At 35.9% G+C, this 24,023-nt stretch overlaps 1 protein-coding gene across 1 annotated transcript; it reads right to left on the bottom strand.

The window, feature by feature from the left end:
• Positions 1–9,292: 9,292 nt before the first annotated feature.
• LOC104649162 (uncharacterized) lies at positions 9,293–18,255 on the bottom strand. The gene is made up of 4 exons (XM_010327907.2): positions 18,088–18,255; positions 17,676–17,808; positions 17,351–17,557; positions 9,293–9,612 (listed from the first exon to the last, which is right to left on the bottom strand). Exons 1-4 carry the CDS (start codon positions 18,253–18,255, stop codon positions 9,293–9,295), a joined length of 828 nt encoding a protein of 275 aa, XP_010326209.2.
• Between the last annotated feature and the right edge of the window lie 5,768 nt (positions 18,256–24,023).

Below are 24,023 nucleotides of genomic sequence, written 5' to 3'. Positions count from 1 at the left end.
CCAACACTATTGTGTGGATTTCCTTGAGCGTTGAATATCTCTTAAATTTTCAAAAAGGTATGTTAATAAAAAGGTATGTATCTAGGGTAGCTTTGAGGATTGTCTAGGTAGGCTTGGAGAGGATGTATGAGTGTTCTCTTCATGTCTTACTTAGGTGAGTCTTAGAGTTACTCTAGGTACGGAGTTTAATTAATAAAATGAGAATAATCTTAGTTTAGGTATTCTAAAGGATATATTTGGTATGTGTGAAGGGATTGTATGGGCTGTCGCTTCATAACTTACTCAAGTGAACCTTGGAATTACCTTTGGTAGGAGGGTCTCATGTATTTTGTATTTTGATGTGTTCTTGATGTTGTGTTGTGAAATGTGACTTATATGTGTTCATTGATGTTAATGTGGTTTCTTATAATCATAATATAATGTTTTACTCAAAAAGAACATACTTCATATAAATGTCCCATTTATCACGATTTGATGCATTATGTCATACTTAGTACATGCATTGTACTAATTTTATCCATTTTGTCTGTATCTAAAGTTTTAGGTGGAAGGTGAGATGTATCTTGAAGCAAAGCTTGGAAACTAGGACTCTTTCAAGCAAAGTTGGGGTATGTCCTCACTTGATTCGAGGACATTACTATGTTTAGATTATTTTCGCTCAAAGTATTGTAATAGACTAAGTATTTCTATATTTCGTTTGTATGGGCCGTGTTCCAAGTATTCTTGAGTCTAAGATTGGAGTATGTTGAGACTTAGCCTCCTTATTCATTATGTTTTCTATGAATGATGTTTTGATATATTATTCGTGTGAAAAGTTTTAATTATGCACTACTTTTCATACATGTATGCAATGAATGATGTCAAAGGGCTTATACAAGACCTCCAAGAGGTCAAGTACGCCGTGCCACGATTTGAGAATGCCTTAACTTCAAGGGTGTACTCTCGGATTGTGACATTTGTGGGTAAATTGGTTATGTTTAATAATAATGGGTCAAGTCTGAAATATCTATTAAAAAATAGGTTAGTAAGAATTATTACTTTTAATACTTAATTAATTTTTTTAAACATAAAATAAATTGAAAAAAGCAGTTCGTCTGTGCTTGGCGCGACACAAACATGGAGAACGGTATTACCATCCAAGCAAGTATTTGTTTTCTTTAGATTGAGTTGATACAATGCTATACTTATGAGCATCAGTTTCCCACAATTGATTATATTACCAAATGCAATTCTTATATGAAATAATTAATGGAGGTAGTGATAAATAGTGGAGTTTTGGAACTTATTGGAGGCCACCATTGTTTTATTTTATATTAAATTAGTGTGGTAGATATGATAAACTGAAAGTGGCAGTGGCGATTACATCCTCATCAATCTGGAGGCTTGTAAACATAGGAGACAAGAGACAGTGTTGTCGCTATTAGTATTTAGATATCAATTGGTCAGTTAAGGGAATTGATTGGTCAGGAGTTAATATATATGTATATTTTAAAGACGTGTTACCTAGAGTTTCAGGTATTAATTAAGTTGACTGCTCACTAAATGATTTAGATTGTTTTATATTAAGGCCTTTGAGTTTATCGATTCCCACTATTGATTTCATGACCATTAGTTCTAAAAATTTGCAATTTCTTATGTTATTATCACATTGTTATTTTAGTATTTTTTATATATTTAAAAAGGTAGTAAAATATTAGGTATATCGTATTCTTGTGAATGCCATTACATTTATAATATTTGAAGGAATTGACAAGTTAATGGGCATCAAGACTTAGAAACTTAATTATAAATTTGGGCAAGCTTTTGGGTCAGACTAAACCTATAGTAACATGAGTGTTGTTAGTTTAAGAATCTTATTGTGACTATTTACTTGAATAGATTGCATTGATTTAGAGGCTCAAAAAAAGGGAAAGTTCAAGTCCTAGAGTGACTGTTTGTTTATTTGAGATAAGTGAATTTCTAAACCCTTGTTAAGAGTATGAAATTCGTGTATTTCCATGTGTGTTGTTTGAAAATGATTTGGAGGCTTATTCCTTATTTGTTGATATTGTATTACGGTTGCTTTATTGTGAATTGTGTCTTGTTATTAAAATGGTTTTTTTCCTCATTATTTGTTTGAACATGTCATTTACATTGCATCTGAGACATGTTTGTGATAAGAAGATGTACCCATTTTGAGGGTCGTATCGTGCGCGGTGATGGATATTATATTTTGAGGGATGTATCACGGTGCGCACCCCGATGGTTGCTATTATTGAGGATCGTATCGCACGCCGCGATGGATGCATGAACAAATATGTTCCCCATGGGTCCCATACTAAGAGACAACGGATGTGTATCATTAGGTCGTACATACATCACTATATTTGGCATCGTAATTCATGACATTTCACATTTTGATTATTGATGAACTTGAACTTATGTTTTGCTGATCTTGGGAGTGAATTTTTATGAAACTTGTGATTGACTAAAATTTAACTATTGAGAATTGTAATCTGTTAGAGTGTTGTTATTGAGATGGGTGCTTGTGAACTGTTAGGTTGAGCTGATTTTATGCAGGTTGTAAGGTAGAGGTTCATATAAAGTGTAAGGAGTACTTGTATTTTGACCTCTTATCTTGTGTTTAGAGGTTTACTTGTTGGGTACCGTGTGGTTTCGTACTAAGCCCTTGATTCTACAACTTTTTATAGGTTACGAGCTCGGATCTTCGTGATACCTTCCTTTCTCTTCATTTTGAGGTATCTTTTGGAGAATTATGAGGTAGTTGTTTGTCATTTCAGCAAACCTTCCTACTCCCATTTATGATTTTATTTTTAATTTACAGTTGCGTGTTTTATTTCAATTCTAGTATTTCCATTGAAGGCTTGTGCACGTGACAATCAGGTTTTGAGGATTGAATTAAGTTGAATTATTATTGGATTTTTGTTTTACTTCTGCACTTAATTAGGTTATTGGATTTTAGGCTGACTTGTCTTGGTGGGATAAGACGAGTGTCATCACACCCATTTTTAGGATGTGACAATAAATAACCAATATTTCTGAATTAGAAAGAATACAAATGTTTTACATAGCAAAAAAGAAGAAGAGAATAACATGTAAGTACCAACTTATTCGAAGATTTTTAGTAGTTCAATTGGTTTACTATCACCTTGTTGGTGGGGGGAATCCCGGATTGTAATCTCACATGCATTTCCCCTTCCCTAGACTCTAATTTGAAAAAAAAAAGAAATACCAACTTATTCGAAAATATCAATGAGAAACTAATTCTTTAACTCCTTATTATCAGCACCTCAGAACATAAAGGTTGACTTAAACCAAATTAGTAGAAAGCATGGGAAAATTACAGATACATTTTATGTATGCAACAATAATAAATACAAGCACATAGATAGACTTAGAAAAACATTATAGCTTCGGCGCCACATCTTTTTAAAGAGCACGAAAGGGAGGAATAACATTTTTGCCCGTGTAAAGTACATTCAATGAGGCATTCACATAATCATAGAGATGTCTTGATGTCCTAACCTAATGTTGAAGCACAAGAAGACATCAGAATAACAAGACCAGGATTTATTTGAGGGGTATTTCCATTGCGATTGACACAATTTGTGCTAGCAAGAAGACGAGTAATTGTTTCATGTCGATATTTTAGGCATCTTTTCAACAACATTACTCCCCTTTAAGTCATTTCCGAACCGGCATCTATTTCACAGTGTTTGATATTGTCAGCATGGTCTTCTGTCACAGAGCGAGGATCTTTGTTTTCTCAAAGATCCATTAATATGATTTCTTCACAATTATCATTAGACCTATTGGCCTACATGGGACTAACTAAAAATTTTGAAAATATAATATTTTCAACAAAAAACAATACATACTCACAAACAAATAACTGATATTAATAAGCAAAAACAACACAGTGCAAATTTTAAAAAATAAAAACATTGCAATGCAAATTTTGATAAGCGGAACCAAAACAAGAACATACAGAATCAACAAACAAAGTGAAAATGGTGACAAAATTGAGATAAAATGAGTAAGAAAAGTCATAAAAGGAATAGCCAATTTAATAGATCATATACCAAATGTCGTAAAAAGTTGTTTCACAACATTGTGTTTGTTCCCTCTTCATAAAATTAGTTGTAGCTAACATGTACATATGTGTATGTATTTGTATATCTCTTGGCTACCAAAGAAAATATAAGAAATAGAACTTGACAGATAGTGTCACACAAAGTAAAACAGAAGTGAGGGGAGAGAATCGAACAATTTATCAAATTCCCTTTTGTTACCATGCGACTAAAAACGAGGAGCAACAACATCTATTAAGAGATGAGTATTAGAAAAGAATACAAAATACTTTAAGGTCCTTACCACCTATTCACATCAACATAAAACTTTAGAGTTGAGTATTAAGAAAAGCAATAAAAAACATCAAGAACCTTCCAATCAATACCTATTCACAGGAATGTCATCACATTTCCTCGTATTCATTGTAGAGAAAGTATTAAATAATAAGCCTCACAAATACATTCAAATAGAGAATTGGATGTCATCCTATAACACCAAAATATCACACAAATGAAGTCATATTATGACATTCACGAAGAAGTTCGAATAGTTTTACATTGCAAAACGACTATCTATAAAGAACTATATCAAATATAAAATATTAACATCCAAACATAAAAAGTTCATGATTAGCTGATTCTTAGAGATAAAGCGTAGTATAAAGCATTCAATTGGTTTTATTTAATATTGTGCAGTGGTAGATTTGATATGTAGTTATCTATTTGAATTGTTTCTTTTTCAGAGATAACTCATACTTTTTAGTTGCAAAAAAGCACCTCAATAATTCACTATCACCTTTATTTCAAATTAACAACACATTTAAATATATGTAAGAATAAATGAAAGACAAATATTGTGAGAATGTATGTTATAAAAGATAGCAGGCCCAAGTTTCACATTCCTGCCATTCGGTGATTGACTTCTAATTTTATTTATCAAAATTAAAAAATTATGATAAATGTTACAAACAAAGAAAATATGATATTCGTCTTAGCAAATTGATATGTATTTCCATTTGAAGCAACTTGGATTTAAAATATTTAGTTTACTTTAAATTGAGGAACTTTCGGTGACTCGCGTGTTTCAAAGATAGCTTGCAGTGAAGGAATATTGATTGTATTGAAGTGTTAACCTAATAAGGGAATACATGGGAGATATATATAGGAGATATAGGAAGGAGTACTAATACTAATAGGACTAGGATTAAGGAGTACTAATCCTAATAGGACTAGGATTAGTACAATAAATACTAATATTATTTAATACTATTTATTTAATACTATCTGTTATTATCCCCCCTCAAGCTGAGCTGAGCGAAAGCGAACGGAAGCTTGGAACTGAGGTAATCGTGCTGTCGGCTCGGGAGAGGCTTGGTGAGAATATCAGCCGGTTGTTCTTCAGTGGGTACATACTGCACAGTTATGGTGCCGGCCTGAACTTCATCGCGAACAAAGAGACAATCGGTATCAACATGCTTCATTCTGGTGTGTAGGACGGAATTCTTGGCCACACAAATGATTGATTTGTCGTCACAATAGAGAGCAGGAACAGTGTGAGTGGCGCGGAGTTCGCGAAGAATATATGTGACCCACATGGTCTCAGCAGCGAGAAGAGCAAGGGCGCGGTATTCAGCTTTAGTCGAGGACCAAGAGACCTTGGGTTATTTTTTTGTACACCAGGAGATCAAGTTCGGCCCCAAAAAAATGAGAAACCCCGATGTAGATTTTCTGTCATTTTTATCATTCGCCCAATCTGAATCTGAGAACCCCCGAAGCTCCAAGTCCCCTGGTCGAATGAGTAAACCACGACCAAGAGTGCCAAAAATGTACCTGAGAATGCGTTTTAGACAATGGTAATCATTTTCACTTGGTTGATGCATGCGCTGAGCAACTCGGTTGACAGCAAACTGGATGTCAGGACGGGTAATGGCCAGATACTGTAGAGCCCCAATGAGGCTGCGGAAGTGGGTGATTTCGGTAAAGGGGCTGTTAGCTCCATTCGTAGACGAAGAGACTGCCATCGGTGTTGGTTGACTGGTGCATTTTCCAGTCCAACTTTCTGCAACAGATCTCGAGCATATTTTGACTGATGAAGAAAAAAGCCGCTGCCTGACCGAGAAACCTCCATTCCCAGAAAATAATGTAACGGGCCAAGGTCCTTCATTTTTAAGGTAATATGCATAGCTCGAGTGACATCCTGAATGAGAGCTGCTGTAGAGCCTATAATAATGATATCATCTACATAGACATGAAGAATGACTGTACCGTGTACTGAATGACGAGTAAACAGACTTGTGTCGTGTACGCAACACATGAAGCCGTGTCCCTGGATGAACGTTTTCAGACGTGTGTACCAAGCACGGGGGGCTTGCTTGAGCCCATACAGAGACTTATGGAGTTTGCAAACATGTTAAGGGAAGCGGGGATCAACATAGCCCGGTGGTTGCGTCATGTAGATAGTTTCATCAAGCATAACATGAAGAAAAACATTGGAAACATCCAACTGATTTATGAGCCAATTGTTGCGCACGGTGAGTGACAGTACCAGCGAATGGTTTCCTGCCAAATAACAGGACTGAATGTCCTGGAGTAATCAAGCTCATACTCCTGATTGTAGCCTTTAGCAACCAAACGAGCCTTGTACCTGGAAATACTAACATCTGCATTGTGTTTAATTTTGTACACCCATTTACAGCCTAATGGGTACCGCCCATGGGGCTTAGGTACAAGAACCCAAGTTTTCTGATCAGTCAAAGCCTTAAACTCGTCATCCATAGCATGACGCCAATAACCATTTTTTGAGGCAACAGAGTAGGTTATTGGTTCACTATCGAGAAGGGGTGTATTTGGTATTATGGTAGCCTGAAAGGTTTTGGATTTAAAAATACCTACTTTGCCACGGGGTTAACATGGGATGAGTATTGGGGGGTGGCATGGGCGGTGGTTATTCGGGGGTGGCCGGGAAGGACCCAAAATGGATCGGGCTGGAGACGTTGTGGGTATGGGGTGGTTCGGGTTGGTTGTGAGTGTGGGTGGTGGTTGCGGGTGTATTGTGGGTGACGGTCAAAGGGGTGACGAGGGGTGGTTGGGTAGTGGGTGGAGGTGTGGGGGAAGGTGGTGAGGGACCCAGTGAGTATGTTGGAAAATGGGGAAGGACGCCAATGAATGATGTATTTGTGGAGGAGGAAATAGACTCGTAGGGAAACTCATTTTTGACAAATTTGACATGACGAGATATGTAGACTTTATGAGTTTGTGGGTCAAGACGGCGATAACCCTTGGAGGTAGGATGATAGCCCAAAAAAATACAAGGACGGGATCGGGGTTGTAATTTGTGAGTAATATGAGGGCGTAGCCAAGGGTAGGCAAGACACCCAAAGACGCGGAGGTTGGTATAATTGGGAAGTTCTTGGTAAAGGAGTTGATAGGGTGATTTGTTTGAGAGGGTGTGACTGGGCATTCTGTTAATGAGGTAGTTTGCGGTGGCTAGAGCTTCTACCCAAAAGGATACAGGGAGATGAGATTGATGTAGAAGAGTAACCACCATTTCAATGAGATGGCGATGCTTACGCTCAACCACCCCATTCTGTTCGAGAGTGTATGGACAGGAGATTTGATGTATAATTCCCAGGGATTGCAGAAACTGGCCAAAGATGTTATTTACATATTCCTTTCCATTGTCAATTCGAAAAAGTTTAACATGAGAATTGAATTGTGTTTTTACCATTTTTTCAAAAGTGACAAAGGTGGTGTATGCTTGTGATTTGTGTTTTAGTGGGTACAAACAAGTATATTTTGTAAAATCATCCACAAAACAAATATAATAGCAAAAACCAGCAAATGAAGGAACAACAGTAGGACCCCATAGGTCAGAATGAATAAGTTGAAAAGGTGCAGTTGTACGCTTCTCAGATAAAGTAAAAGGTAATTTATGAGATTTAGATATTGAACAAAAGTCACAATTGTTTACATGAATGGAAGAAAAACCTAATTGAGACATTAAAGAATTTATTATTTGAGTAGGCGGGTGACCCAGACGACTGTGCCACAACAGACTGTGGCCATCAGCCGAAAGAGCCACCGGAGCCACAGGAACGCTTTCTGAAACTGGGTGGGTAGACGAACTTGTGCCAGGAAGAACGTACAGACCATGCTCACAGGGGCCCTGAAAAATCACCCTCTTGGTAGTATTGTCTAGGATCTGAAAATCATTAGAGATGAACAAGAGTGAGCACTTATTGTCTTTTGTGGATTGGTGAACTGAAAGGAGATTGGTTTTAATAGAAGGAACGTGGGTAAGGTTACCTAGGTGAAAGATAGCGGTGGGGGTTTTAATGGTACCCGTGCCAGTGTGAGAAATATTAAGGGACTCACCGTTGCCAACAGTAATACCATTGGAGCCATGATATGGATTTGGAGCGTTAAGCTTGGATAGATCAGAAGTAACATGCATGTTGGCCCCAGTATCCAACAGCCATTCAGAGGAGGGGCCGGCTTGAGATGCATAATTGGCACGGTTATCACTATTTCGGCTTTCCTCATACCGAAACCAGCAACGAACAATGGTGTGTCCTATTTTCTGACAGATTTGACAAGTTGGACGATCCCGCTCGTAAGTGCCCTGCCCGCCGCTGCCGAAGGAGTGCAGGATGTTGTTACTGTCGTGCTGCTGACCGTTGTACGGCGAATGACTGCCCTACCGATCGCCGCGCCCGCGCCCTCCGCTGTTTCTGCCGTAGCCGTCGGGACTCCCCTGCCGGCCGCCGACACGCCCCCGCGATAATTCTGGCTTGCGGTGAGGGCGGTGGACGGCTCCATAACAGTGTCTTCTCGGAGAAGAAGTTTTCTCTCCAGATCCACGTTGATTTCTTCACTTTTTATCCATGAGGAGAGAGTAGCCAGGTCAACGGGCGTTGGACTGATGCGAACCGCCTGTTTAATAGAGGAGTAAGCTGATGGGAGCCCCCGAATGACGCACATGACGAGATCTTTTTTGGGAATGATTTCGTTCACGGTGTCGAGGGCTATGATGATGGTGGAGAGCTCGTCTAAATACTCCACCATAGTTTTCGTGCCTTTGGTAATTGTGTGGAGATGATCACGCAATTGAAAAATATGAGAGTGGGAAATTGATGCATAGCGTGTTGCGAAGGCCGTCCACAGGGCTGAAGCAGTTGTGTAGGATCGGACGTGTTTCTAAACCGTGGGAGAGATGACCGCAATCAAACATGATCGAATCTGGCCATCCACGGCTTTCCAGGCGGCATGGGCCGGATTGGTTTTTTCTGATTTGTCTGTGGCGGTGATAACTGCCGGCGGCGTTCTGTGCTTCCATCGACGTATTTGAGAAGGTAATTGGCCTCAAGGGCTGTAAGAACGGTGATTTTCCATGTAAGGTAATTTATGTCTGATAATTTTTTGAGAATCAGGGCACGAAGATGCCTGAGAAGGAGTTTAATGCCAGAAGGAAGTGAATCGAGAGGATCCACCTCTGTTGTCATGGCTACCACCGCCCAAGAGAAGAAAGGGAACGATCGGTGCCCTAAAGAGAGAAAAAAAAACCTAGAGAAAAGAGGATCTAGGTTTTCTGGCTCTTGATACCATGAAGGAATATTAATTGTATTGAAGTGTTAACCTAATAAGGGAATACATGGGAGATATGTATAGGATATATAGGAAGGAGTACTAATCCTAATAGGACTAGGATTAAGGAGTACTAATCCTAATAGGACTAGGATTAGTACACAGTAAATACTAATATTATTTAATACTATTTATTTAATACTATCTGTTATTAGCAGAAATAAAGGAAGAAAGAAAAATAACTTAAATGATAATAAATTTATAATATATATATATATATATATATATATTATATTTCTCTGACCTTCTTCAGAAAGTTAATAAAGGATCAAATATTGCAAGCACACTTTGTTTTTCAGCTTGACGTTCAACTTCTGAACAAGGTAGTGCAACATTTGAATATTTCAGGAGTTTCCTTATTCAACTGTTAATTTTCAGTTCAGTAAAATAATGTGTTCTCTCTCTAGTGATATTTGTCCACATTTAGCATGTTTTTATTATTTCTTTAAGGTCATGAAACACATCATCCTTGTTTGTTGAACATACCTATTGCAAGTAGTTCTCAATATTCTAAACATCATACATTATTTATAACTAATATTTTTTTGTAAATATAAAGTTACTCAACAGTATCAAAATGCACAATTAAATAAGAGGTAAGCAAATGATACATGTTCCAAAGGACTTTGAACCCAACTAAAGAAAAATGTTGTGAAAATTCCTTGGATAGATAAAAGAAGTAAGAGTTGTTAAGTCGCTTCAGCAACTATCAAACACTCAGGTGAGCCTTAGAGTAAAGGAAGAGAGAAATCGTATACCTTCCATAATCCCATAGCCCCAAGTCCGATGAAGTTAGATACTAAAAACTTTTTTATGCACTTTGTAGTACAATTAATTTGGGATACAATGTCATTGTTACCATAGTCCCAAGATGCTTTCATCCATGAAGAAATCTTTGGAAATTTTTTTTATCAAAATATTAAAACAATCATATTAATTAAACGTGTCAAGATAGGAGAATTGATCTTATAAAAGGGCTAGTGGCTACTATTGTGGCTAATTCTTTTTGCCATCTTTTCTTCACATCTTAACCACTAAAATATCACTACAACTTTTATTTTAGATCTTTGAGGGTTCATACATTTTGTATTGACAAAGGCGGCCTTATTTAATAACATTGTGGAAAAACTAATGTAATGAGGATTAGAGTCCTTTTTGAAGATAGAATATTAAATGAGAATACTATATTTTGAAAGTATCTTCTCGCAATTTTTTTTATTTTTTTGTTCATGAAATGAAGGTCCTTCACATGTAAATATCTTATTTTGACCGAATATATATGCAATACATCAAAATGTCATTTGAACCTTATGATCTTCTTAAACATGTCATGTAGAATGATGTAATTTAAGAGTTATTAATATAGAAAAAGATATTTTTTAATAAACTTAAAAATAAAGTAAGACGCAAAATTGAAACTAAGGGATTGTACTACTTATTTTAACGACCTGAGAGCGCCCCCTAGCCGTTGTCGAATTATTTAACCTTTCGGAGGTCTTATACAAGTCTCTTACCATTCATTCATCACACATGTATGAAAAGAAGTGCATGATTATATCTTTTCAAAATAAAGTCAATAAGGAAACTCTTTTATAAAACATAAGTAAGTCTCATCATAAGCCATCTTAGATACAAACATTAAGAAACTCAAACTAGGGTCATCGCCCTTACATTAAAAAGAAATTTATGTCAATACAAAGTCTTTAATGAAAGAAAACAAGATAACATAAACCACGTCCTCGAACATATGAGGACATACCACGTCTTGAGAGAATTTCAATTCTTAAGCTTTATCTCTAGGAATCCTTATTTTCCACCACCTACACTTGTATAAATAGAGAAAGATATAAAATTAGTACAATTAAGCTCTAAGTATGGTGAACATGCAAGAAAAGCATGCAAAAAGGGACATTTACTTAAAGATATGTTTTTATGATATTTTGGTAAAAACCTCTTAAGAGAAGTATAAGAAACATCATCAAGTCAGTGTTCACATATAATGTAAGACCACAATCATTAAGTAACCCATTTAAGCATTTGACCCTCTACATAAGATTATTCTAAGACCCACCTAAGTGAGACATTAAGAGACCATCCATACAACCTCTTCAATACACATCTAATTGTTTCCTAAGACTACTAAAGATAAGGACATTTCTAATTCAATATACTAACATAAGGATACCATACATCATATGAGTCATTTAGAAGTCAATCATACAATTAGGGGACTTCACAAAATGGTCTTGGAAGACCTAGAGAACTCAATTTAGCATTTTTAAAGCCTACTCGTGCTATGTGTAGATAACGTCCTGTTCCACTACCCAGACGTTGTAGAACCTATCCAATAACTAAAGTGCACATCCCACATGACGAGAATATTCATTAACCAACATAGATCACACTAGCTAGGTATGAAATCCGGTGTCATAAGACCCCACACCGTGGAAGGTGTTCTACTTGCAAAAAGGTAGAACTAAGGACACATCCGATGTAGGCACATGGTTTAAGGGATATCTGTAACATATCTCAACTAGAAATAACTAGAAAAGATGTTAAAATTGGAAATTTTTATTTTTGGAAAGAAAAATAAAAAATATTGAAAATTGACTAAGTTGAAAAGTGAGTTTTGTGCATTTTCGAACAACCAAAACTTCTATATGAGGGTGGGGTAGCACTAGTCCTTGTTATGTTTGAATTCTTTGATTGAGATGGAGTATACCGTTAGTTGTTTTCATTCGTGTTTCCGGGGTGTTTTATGAGTCTAATATATTGAATATTGAGGGTATAAGTGACTCTAAGTGTTTGGGGAAAGATCCATAGAAGTTTAGAAGGTTTAGAGATGAAACAGAGAAGAAAGGTCAAGTGCACATCCATAGGGCCTTAGGGCACTGCGCCTCCCATAGCACCCACAGGACAGTGTCAATTCGTAAGGACTTGGGGCGGCACTCCAGCCAGATCACCTCAACATGGCCTCTAAAGTTTGGAGCCTGGAGCCCCAAGCCTCTCAGAGTGCCAAGGATGACAATTCCCCATTCATTCCCCATTTTTTCGTACTAGTTTCTGAGTGTTGTACCCACATTTACTAGTCAATTCCAATACTCTAAGGTACATCTAAACATCGTGAAATCATCCATAAACACGAGATCATGATCTTTGAACCCATAATCCAATTCAAGGGAAATTAAGATCAAAGTCAAAGAAGTTAAGAGTCAAGTCTAAAAGTTAAGGAGAAAGTCAAAGTAAGTTTTCAAAGTTTCAAGAGTCTTAAACAAACATTTTAACTTTGTTTTTAAGGCTAAATTTTCAAGTAAAACAAAGATCAAAGAGTTAGTGCATCTCTTAAAAACTATAAGGAAACTAATTATTCTCTAAGAGTCAAGTTTCAAACTAAGTAAAGAATAAATAGTAAAGAGTTAAGTTGAAGTTCTTTCCTTCAAAAGTATAAGGGGTCTAAGTGTCCCCAAAGTGATTTTAAAATGTTTTCACATTTAAATAAGTAAGGAAACTAAGTTTTTCAAAGATCCTTCGGGCTAGTTTTCAGAAAAGAGTTATAGCTTTATAAATGAAGCAAACAGGAAACTGAGATTTCCAAGATAGCCTTTGAGAACTAATCTCAAATCATAAGAAAATTGTTTTTAAAACATACAAGACAAGTATATTTTTGGGATTAGTATTAAACACTGATCTGGGGGGGGGGGTCCAAATAACTCACAGCTCCCATAAACGATATTGCCATTATAAGTAGAAAAGGGTTATACTTTTTAGATGAACCCTTTTCACAATTTACTAGTGGATCCATTAGGCAGTTCAGGTCCTGTACTCTGTCAATGTTAGGATGGACTTTGGAAGCGTGAGGTAAATCGTATAATCATCACTATAACTATTAAGTTATGGTTGTCGGTTAGAGAAACTCCACAACAGTGTTGCATGGTTCCTCCAGAGGTTCTTCTTAGTATGAATGGGGGTATGTGTCTTGCATTCTACGAGTAGACTTTGAGAGGAAGCATGATTTCTTTTATTAAGATTATGATCTTACATCAGATTATTTTGTATTTTTATGTACATCTTAGAATCAGTTGTATATTTGGATACATAGAGTTGAAAACTATGTTTTAAACAACTTTTTTCATATTGCACATGTCTTTAAACTGCTATATAACTAAATGAGTTAGTTATTTTGTGTTATGTTATTCATGAATTGAGCAGAGCCTAAATAAGGGTTCCTTATTACTCCTTATCAAGCTTATGTTGTTTTAGCATTCCAACTCGCATACTCGTAGATTCAATGTACTGATGCCAGTTGACTTGCATCTTATCATGATGCAGACGCATGTAACTAGGATCGATATTCCAATGCTCCGTTGATCCATTGAGCAATTCAAAGTCAATTGTTGAGCCTCATTGCTTCCCAGAGGATCCATCATTTCTTTCTAGTTTTGTTCAATAGAATGTTGTAGGGTCTGTCGCAAGATCCATCTCAGTTATTACAGGCTTCATAGATAGTCAGTCAGATGTAAGTTCTTTTGTCACTTATTTTATTACTGACTTTTTTTTTCCAGATATCCTAATTTTGAGATTCAAGTACCATTTTGGCCAAAACATTTACTTAAGTTATTTTTATGAGAATGTTTCTCGCTTTATGATTAAGTTAAATCTTCCGCTGAGTTAAGTAAGCTAGGACAAGGGTTCACTCAAGACCAACAATGGTCATTGGGTGTTGGCCACGTCCAAGTTGTAGGCTCGGGGCATGACAATATCAAAGGCTTCTTTGTACTCTAGTCTCATTCTCAAGTAGAGCTACTACGACAAGCTAATCCACTCGGTGCTTTACCTTGGTTCTCATAGAGTAAGTTCATTCACATAATAGTATTTGAGAAGACACCATCTCTAAGCCCTACCAACTCATAAAACCACTACCAAGAAGGGATCCACTTACCGATCAAGGTTCATTAAGGTAGCTCATTCATGAAACGGGTACCATGCTAGGTCTATCCGATTCCTACAAAGGTGCCTTGAACAGGCGGGGAAAAGGCGTTTAAAGCGGAGGGAAAACCTCCTTTTACCAAATTCACCACTTCATTATAAACCTTCTTTTCATATTCAAGGTTTCATATTATTAACCTTTTTTCATATTCAGGGTTTTCACATTAGTCATTCATAGAAGGGTACCTACTTTAGGTCTAGCGATCCTAGACATTCATTCTTTCATTCATTCAAGACAAGGGTGCCTATGCCTACCAAGTCAAGAGATCATATTCAAGACACTTTCATGTATAAAGATAAGGAACTTAAACGTGCCAAATAAAGACAAAACATTCATCATATCATTCATGTATCAAGTAGGGACAACTAAGTCTACCTAAGTATGATACCCTATCAACATATAAAAACTCTTCATAGGCTAACATAATCATATAGAAACAATTAGAGAAGAAGTACTTTCAATCATAACATTATATCATGCATATAAGACCATATAGGCATCACTTGAGTACCTTTATATTATACATTCACATATACCATATCATCATTCACTTTGTACACCCATATAATTCATAACATGATAATACTATAATTCACATAATAATGCTGACAAGGACATGATCATAACATTACAATTAAACACCACCATCATAAGTGAACCATACCAATAAATAGCAATTCAATATAAATTCTACATTAAATAAGGGGATTAGGTCAACTTACCACGTTCCAATAGCCAAAATCACCATCCCTCAACATCTCAAACAATTCTACACATTAATAGAACTTACCAATTACAATGTCCATAAGACTAGACCACCAACTTATCCATATCAATGATTCAACAAAACCTAAGATAGATATTAATACTATAAATAAAACTATGAACAATTCCAACAATGATCAACATATAATTCAATAGGCCATAACAATCTGAACATGAATTTAATATAATTAGATCATAATCAATATACACACTTTAGAGCCATAATTAGGAATTCAAGGAATACACGATTTCATGGATTTTTGTTATATCATAAAACCATCAATCAACATTGAATACTTCATAAATCATCAATTTAAACCTTTTAATTCAAGAACTCATGATTAGAATTCAATATAAGGTTTTTGGGTTTTTGAGATCTTTTGAAAAACTTTTGAAATTGACTCCTTGAATGAGAGAAGAATCAAGAATGAAATGATCATACCTTAATGAAGATCTATCCACGAAATTCGGGTTGAAAACTTGAAGAATTGGTCTTATTCCTTGGAACTTGAAGGTTCTTCAATAGAGAATTTGATTAAAGAAAGTTTACAGAGAAAGGAATTTCTATTTTTAATTATAATTAAGGGATAGGTTTTTAATTGGGTAAATAAGTGTAAAATGACTTAAAATGAATGTATAATACACTCCCAAAATACCCCTACATTATTTGGACATTTTTTTAAAGTCTAACTTGACTTTTAAACAACACGACCAAATTTGGGACATGGTTGCGCGTCACACAGGCACTTCCAAATCTTATTTCTGAAATTCAATTTGAGGCAGAAAGGTTTGTGACAAGCTCGCATCGCAAGGAAACTTTTTTCCTTAAGTGTAGGGCGTGCAACGCGCCAACACCTTAAAAAAGGTACTGCCTGCACGTTGCCTTGACAACCTCTTTGCCAAAGCTTGATCCCTCCTCAAGAACCCTTTGGTTTGTCCTTTCGTATTCGTGTATGAAAGTTTTGACCCTAAACTTTATTATTAAGACACTAGGGTCACCTTCACTGATTTTAGACTCCAAACAACACATAAAAACATGAACGACAAAATAGAACACACCAACACGTAAAAAGCTAGTTTTCGGACGTCTTGGTTGTCCTTTGACGCTTGACTTCAAGACTTTTTAAAACTGACTTCAAAAGTGATTCTTCATTATTTTAACATGTTATTAACTTATAAAACTCATGTTCATTTTGAGGGTCGGTCCATTCTCCCCTACTTGGAAACATTCGTCCTCAAATTACACTTAACCATTTAAAGGGAAATGACCAAAGCAACAACCCAAAATAAAGCATACAATATCATATGCACTTCACAAGGCTAGGAGGAAAAATAAAACCACATAACAAGAGACTGAAAACACAATAAGAAAGTAGGAACACCATCTACAACTTATCATGCAATAACTCCACAATTCTCATTTCACATAGGAGGGACTTCCTTATCCACATATCATCAAACTCACTACAACATTTCGAAGCACACCATACCAATTTTGAATAAATGCACAAATATGCAACATTTTCAGTAATCACTTTAAACATGCTCATAAGTCTAGTCATGCAACATTTAGTCCATTCAATATAGATGCACATCAACATGAGAGAAAATTATGTAAGCTCATTTTACCATATAAACATAAATTCATGGAAACATGCCAAAATTGTAAGCAGATCATGAAACTCATTTTTCACAAAAGAATCTCAATTCATGCACATTTCTACTAGAAAGTTCTAACTCTCAATCTTGAATAGAATAAAAGAGAAGAGACTAAAGTCCATTAACCCAACTGTTCACCATACTCCCCAACTTGGTAAGAACCCATCTTCCTACTTAAGAATAACACAATAAAATCTCATTACTAAGGTAAGGAATTATAACTTACGGGCACCATCATTCGGATTTGCTTCCTTACTAGCATGGAGAGCATACAAGTGATTCTTATTTTGTTCATCAACACCTGGACCATTATAAGGAGCTTGTTTGACATCTCTTCTCCTAGAAGCAATACTAGGACAATATCTCACCTTTTGATCATTCTTTCCACATCCATTACACCCACTAGTACCGTCTAGACAGGTCCAAAGCGCCTCTTCCCACAATTTGAACAAATAGGTTTATAAATTTGGGAACACCACCTCTGTCATAGTTAGCCTTAGGAGCACTAGGAACATCTTGATTTGGAGGCCTCTTTTTAAACCTAGGTTTACCTTGCTCATCGGTTCTTCCCCTCTTCACATATCTACCTCTCCTCCTAAGCTTAGACTCCTCAATGGATTGAACATACACAATGAGCCTAGACAAAGTCATGTCACCATGGAGAATTTTCGTACGACACTCTTCCTTCACAAGATTGGAAACACTTATTATGAACCTACTCATCTCATCTCTAGGATTAGACACCAAAGATGAAACATATTTAGACAACAAGGTAAACTTCAAAAAATACTCCTCCACACTCATATTACCTTGCCTAATGTTTATGAACTCCTCAACCTTAACCTCTCTCTTCTCATGGGGAAAGTATTTTTCTAAGCATGCTTCCTTAAAATTTTCCTATTCTATAGGATCCTATTCAACCGACCAATTATCTTTCCATTGTGTGTACCACAATTGAGCAACCTCTTTCAATTGGTATGAAGCCAAATCCATCTTCTCCCTAGAAGACACACCCATAGCATGGACTATCTTATAAACCTCATCCAAGAATGCTTGGGGATCCTCTCCCACCTTAGAGCCAAGAAAGGTAGGAGGATTCAAACTCACAAAGTCCCTCAACTTAGAGGCCATAGTACTCTCAAGACAGTTCATCCCCTACATCTCTATTTGTTTAAGCCGTCATGGCTCAGGCTAGGGTAAGAAGAGCCCCTCTAACTTCCTCATTGTACATGTCTGGGGGAACCACCGAAATCTCATTTTCTTGGTTGACCAAAGGGACTTGTTGACCTTGAAGAACATGTCCACCTTGGGAAACTTGTCCACTTTGGGGAGGAACTTCCTCATTCACCACACTATCTTCCACTCTCTTTTCGGGCGTCCTTCTTGTATTCATATCCAATAAACACAAGAAAAGAGATTTAGGATAAGACATTCATAACCTCAACTCTATGTCACGACACAAGAGTAATGAAGAAAGTGAAACTTGTATCCTCATAAAGCCTCTCGCTCATAGATGTGTCACCACTCACACCAATTAACAAAATGCTACTAGATGTGGCTTAATGAGACTTTAAGAGTGTGTTTTCCAATTTTCTCATGTTTGGTTGGGGCAAAAGTTTTGGAAATGTTTTCCAAATCAACTCATTTTCCTCAAAATTAAAGAAAATGACTTCCTTTAAAAAATTAAGGAAAACATTTTCCAAAGCTCTCCTCCAATTTAAAATTACATTTTTTTTTGGAAAAACATCAATTTTTTTAAAAATAAAAATATTTTCAATTTCAAAATTTTATTTTTTTCACCCGATCCCTGACCACCCTCCCCCCAGCCCTCCTCTCCTAACCCCAACCCCTCCCCAAAAAATTAATTTTGCTTTTTAATAATTTTTTCAACTTCAAATTTTTATTTTTAAACTCCTACCTCCCCCCCTGACCAGCCCCCTACCCACCCCTACCAGCCTCCCCAACCCCAACCCCACCCCCCAAAAAAAGTCAATTTTGCTTTTTAAAAATACTATCAACTTCAATTTTTTTATTTTTCACTCCTACCCCCTCCTCCTGCCTCCCCTCACTACCCCCATCCCCACCACCCCACCCCCAAAAAATTATTTTTAAAAAATATAATTTCAATTTGATAAATTATTTTCTACTCTAGTAAAAATAAAACATGTTCTTCAAAAATATTTTTCATTCATAAATCAAACGTTAAAAATCATTTCTGAAAAAAAATTTCTACTCACCAACCAAACATGAGAAAATAAGTCCAAAATCCACTTGTTTTCCAGGAAAACATTTTCCATGGAAAACATTTTCCTTCATACCAAACACACACTAAATCCTAAACCATTTAACCTTATGCTTTGATAAAAAGTTTGTAATGACCCGAGAGCACCCCTTAGACGTTACCCGCATATTCTACCTCTCGGAGGTCTTATACAAGTCTCTTAGCATTCATTCGTCACATAGGTGTGAAAAGTAGTGTGGAATTAAAAATTTTCATAGTAAAGTCAATAAGCGAACTCATTTATAAAACGTAAGAAGAACTAACTCTCATCATAAGCTATCTTACACACAAGCATTAAGAATCTCATACTAGGGTCACGACCCTTACATTAAAAAGAAACTTATGTCTAATACAAAGTCTTTAATGAAAGAAAACTAGAAAATATAAACCATGTCCTTGAACATATAAGGACATACCTCTTCTTGAGAGAATTCTACTTAACAAGCTTCAACTCTAGGAATCTTCACTTGCCACCGCCTACACTTGTAGAAATAGAGAAAGATATGAAATTAGTACAATTAAGCACTATGTATACTCTGTTGACACCTAATTTGGGACCTCCAATAGATAAATTATTCATCAAACTTCTTCAATATCAAACGTTTTAAAAATAATTAGTTTTTATAAAATATAGTTTGCAAGTTACTCTTAGATAGATTGTCATTTTTAATAAATTTTAAATAATTTATATGGTTTATATAATCATGTATCTAATTAATTTATTTTTTTAATATTCAAAAGTCATCTCAAAATATTTCACCTTTACTTAAATATTTTATTAATTTACTTTAATTTAAGTCATAATTATAATTCTTGAGTTAATTAGTTTGAAATTAAATTAATTATTTTATAATCAAATTCATTATTTTATTTCATTAAGATTAAGAAGTTCCTTAATAAATTTATAAACAATTATTGGCCACTTCCTTATTACCCAAAACCAATTTCCCCCAGACCCAAATCAAAGCACTTCTTATTTCCTTTCCTCTAGCCCATTCTCACGGTTCTAATATTCTAGCAACATCCCATCCCAACAACCCATCAACTTCAGCCAATCCAACCCTATCAATACCTGGCCAAACCCTTTTTTTCAGCAGCAAAATACAGCAACACAATAGCTAATACCCAACTCACTCGTGTAGGTCTTCTTCTCCGCTAAAAGTCACCGAGAAATCTACAAAAAGGACGCATCAAAGCAGTACACTGCAATTCAGACGCACACCAAAATCCAGCGAAAAGTTGCATCCAACAGTACCATGTACACCTTCTTCTTATTTTTTGCTCAAACTCGGCCGACTACAGCTCCAAGCGACACCATCGACAGTGCCCATAATCCCCTTTCCCTCATTTCACAAAATTTCAGAGAGAAAAATACAACTCCCCATTACTTTTTACTATTGCCTCAAAAAGAAATAAATTGATTCAAAATCCAATACGAATCCAATCTGTTTGCATCCTAGTCGCCCAAGAATTTTAGTATAAATAACCCTTTGCACTCGGTGATGAAGGACATGATTTGAGCTTGGTTTTAAAGCAGTTGTCACTTCTGCACTTCAAATATTTATATTTAGTCTTTTGATTCTAAGTTTGTAGAAGATCGTCACTCAAATTTTCTTAGCTTGCCTTTAGTACTCGAAGAGAGTGGTGGAATAGCTCTTCTCGTCGTCCTACTATCGCTGCACAGGAAAAGGTAATGTTCTCGTTATTTCCATTCAGACGATATTTGTTATGTTTTTTCACTGTTAGCTTGTCTTGTTAGCTGTGATAAGCAATTTAGTTTTTTTAAAGTTCGAGACCATCTTCCATAGTTGGTTTAAACTTTCATCTGATATATAATGTTCTTGACTTACTTATTACTTCCATTAATGTAACTAACACAGATTGAGTACTTACTGTCTACCTTTTTCTCCACGACATTTGTTTCTTTAAGGATTAATATTAGCCATCGTATTAATAGAATTTGTGTTCTAATAAACGTTTTTTTTGCATACGCTACATTATTTACATTTGCGATTTGATGTTTTTTGACTTTCTTACTAACTAAGGCCGAGTAAAAATGAAATAATAAACTGGTAGTTAACACTCTATTGGAACATAGTTTCTTGTATTAAATCCTCCATGTAAAGTGTTTTACCATGCTAATTTTACCTATGTGTCCTTATTATCTACACCCTTGAAACCTGCTAAAATGGAATTGTCTTGTCTTTATCTAAGTTAGCTTGAAATCAATTAATGTTTAGTCTTCTTTTTTCTCTTTCCTACATTATTGTTAGGGTTTCATCACTTCACTGCCTATGAGTGAGCTTTGTTCAAATATTTGTCCTCTTTTCTAAACTAATATGTATAAAGTTAATTGCCTTTTGTGGTTGAGTTAGTATAGATTTGAGTTTCTTATATTTTATTTTTTCCAGATTTAGTTTGTTAGAGTTTCATTCTTGAAATTATTTGAAGCATATTTTTTTTTGGTGATAACATCTCATTGTTTGGCTGGTTGATTAGTTAACCCCCATATTAATCCCATGTAGCTCTGTGATGTCATATTTGTGGCCTCTCTTTGAAACAAAGTCAGTTTACATGTAATTGCTTTCCATTAAAGCGAAATAAAAAATGTGATTTTATATGGATTTTTTCATATCAGATGGTGCTATCATTATTTTAACTTTGTTTCTACGCTGTAAATGTGTATACAATGATACGCTCAAACTTATTTCTCAAATAAGAAGTAAAGCGATCGTGTCAAGTAAATAACCCAACTAGTGAGGTTGGGATCGTCCCCACGAGGAAAATAGTCTAGACTTAACTTCAACCTGTTATTACTATTGTTTGGTCAATGACTTCCTTGGAAAGTAAAAACAATAATAGGGGGTTTCTATTTCTAAATGAATGAAAATAACCAACGAAATAGAAAGAGACACTTAACAACTTTGAATGTTGGATTTTAATCAATTAATCAAAGTAACTAGGGTTTACGTGTTCCCCACAGGTTCATAACTTGATAATTCTAACTATAACAATTCTTTCCTAGTATCTTGCATGCAAAGTGATAAGTTATGTATTTCTAAATTTTTGGTCTTGCATCTAGAAAATCTCACTCCGCACCTTGGTCCGGCTACGTGTGTTGCTATCCTAACCCTTATTTTTACCTCATATTAAGCATTGTATTCGATATTTAACTAAGTTATTACCTCGTACCCATCAATACTAGCCTATTAGATAGTATACACTAAATCTATGTTGATAATTCTTTTCCTATTATCTACCTCCTTGGTCCGGCAAGTAGCATTAAGGCGAGTTCTAACGTTGTCCATCCATTAAAAAGACTTCTAAACGAAAGAATTATTAATACATTCAAGACACCATTCTAGAATTGTTATTTTAGTTAGGTTTTATCTCATTTTTTGCCTATGGTTCCCATAACCCTAGTTATGGAGTTTAGTTACTCGTAGTCATAATCACAATATTCAAATATCTTATATAAGAATTCATGTACTTACTTCAATGAGGAAGAGTAAAATCCGAAAGTTTGCTTGATTACTCACCAAAAATCACTTGCAATAATCTCAAAGTAATCAATAATCTCGCAAAAAGTCTAATGATAAAAAGGTGTCTAACAATACGGAGTCTAATAATGATCCAGAGTCTAACTATCTGGAGTCCAACCTCAAAAACGAGGTTTTTCGAACTATTTATAGAAAATAAAAACCTAATTAAACAAGGACTCTATTTGCTGGAAATCTGCCAAAACGTGGCGGGGTCGACGGACCTCGCGACTGATCGTCATCGTCACAACGGACCGTCATGGACTCCGTCGTCCCATACTTATGCAATTTCTTCTGCTGCTCTTCTTCATTTCCCTCGACGGAAAGTATGACGGACCGTCATAGGTACAACGGTCTGTCGAGGGTCTTCGTTCTAAAACACTTCAACTCTTGGAATATGGGTACTGGGATTACTTCTCTAAACTTCATGACGAACCTGCAGGACGGACCGTCACAAGCTTCATAACCCCACACTTGGTCAGACTTCCCCATCTTCCTTCATCAGCTACACTACGCTGACACCTACGGACCGTCACAAGCACGATGGACTATCATAAGCTCCGTAGGTGGTCTCTTCAGCATTTCTTCGCTCAAAATCTCCGCATTCAGCTTTGGACAGATTTCCTGCAAAATAAAAAGAAACTTATATAAAAATTAGCACAAAAAAGCTTTTGGACACACTAAACTTAAGGAAAAAGTATTAATAATACCGTCAAACCACGGTATATCAACACCCTCAACTTAAATTTATTGTTTGTCCTCAAGCGACGCACTATGACTCAATACAAAATCTTTGTACAATAGTATCCATGTTTTATCCTTTGCAATCATTTTGGTATCAATCCCGATTAATCTGATCAAATCTATGCATGCTATCACTATTAGGCTTGAATTATGTGGGATCAGAACATGACACAGACTCACCATGCACTAACACCTATCCTCTTCAATTTTTCAACGAGGTGCTAACAATTCCGGTATTGCAACTAGTGTCCTCACTTTAAAACAAAATCCTCTTTTTTCAAACAATGATTTCAGTTTGAGTATAAGGATTACTTTTCAACTCTCTCTCTTAGAAC

Source organism: Solanum lycopersicum, chromosome 9 (genome assembly GCF_036512215.1).
Source record: "Solanum lycopersicum chromosome 9, SLM_r2.1".
NCBI lineage: Eukaryota > Viridiplantae > Streptophyta > Magnoliopsida > Solanales > Solanaceae > Solanum > Solanum lycopersicum.
This window is presented reverse-complemented; position numbering and strand designations above follow the sequence as displayed.

Bases quoted from the DNA above. Each gene is read 5' to 3' on its own strand.
- LOC104649162 (XM_010327907.2), bottom strand. From the start codon at position 18,255: ATGGCCTCTAAGTTGAGGGACTTTGTGAGTTTGAATCCTCCTACCTTT. The intron at 17,809-18,087 runs GTTGCTCAATTG...AATCTTGTGAAG, and splicing joins CTTCATACCAATTGAAAGAG to GAAGAGTGTCGTACGAAAAT. The intron at 17,558-17,675 runs GTAAACCTAGGT...AATTGTGGGAAG, and splicing joins GGGAAGAACCGATGAGCAAG to AGGCGCTTTGGACCTGTCTA.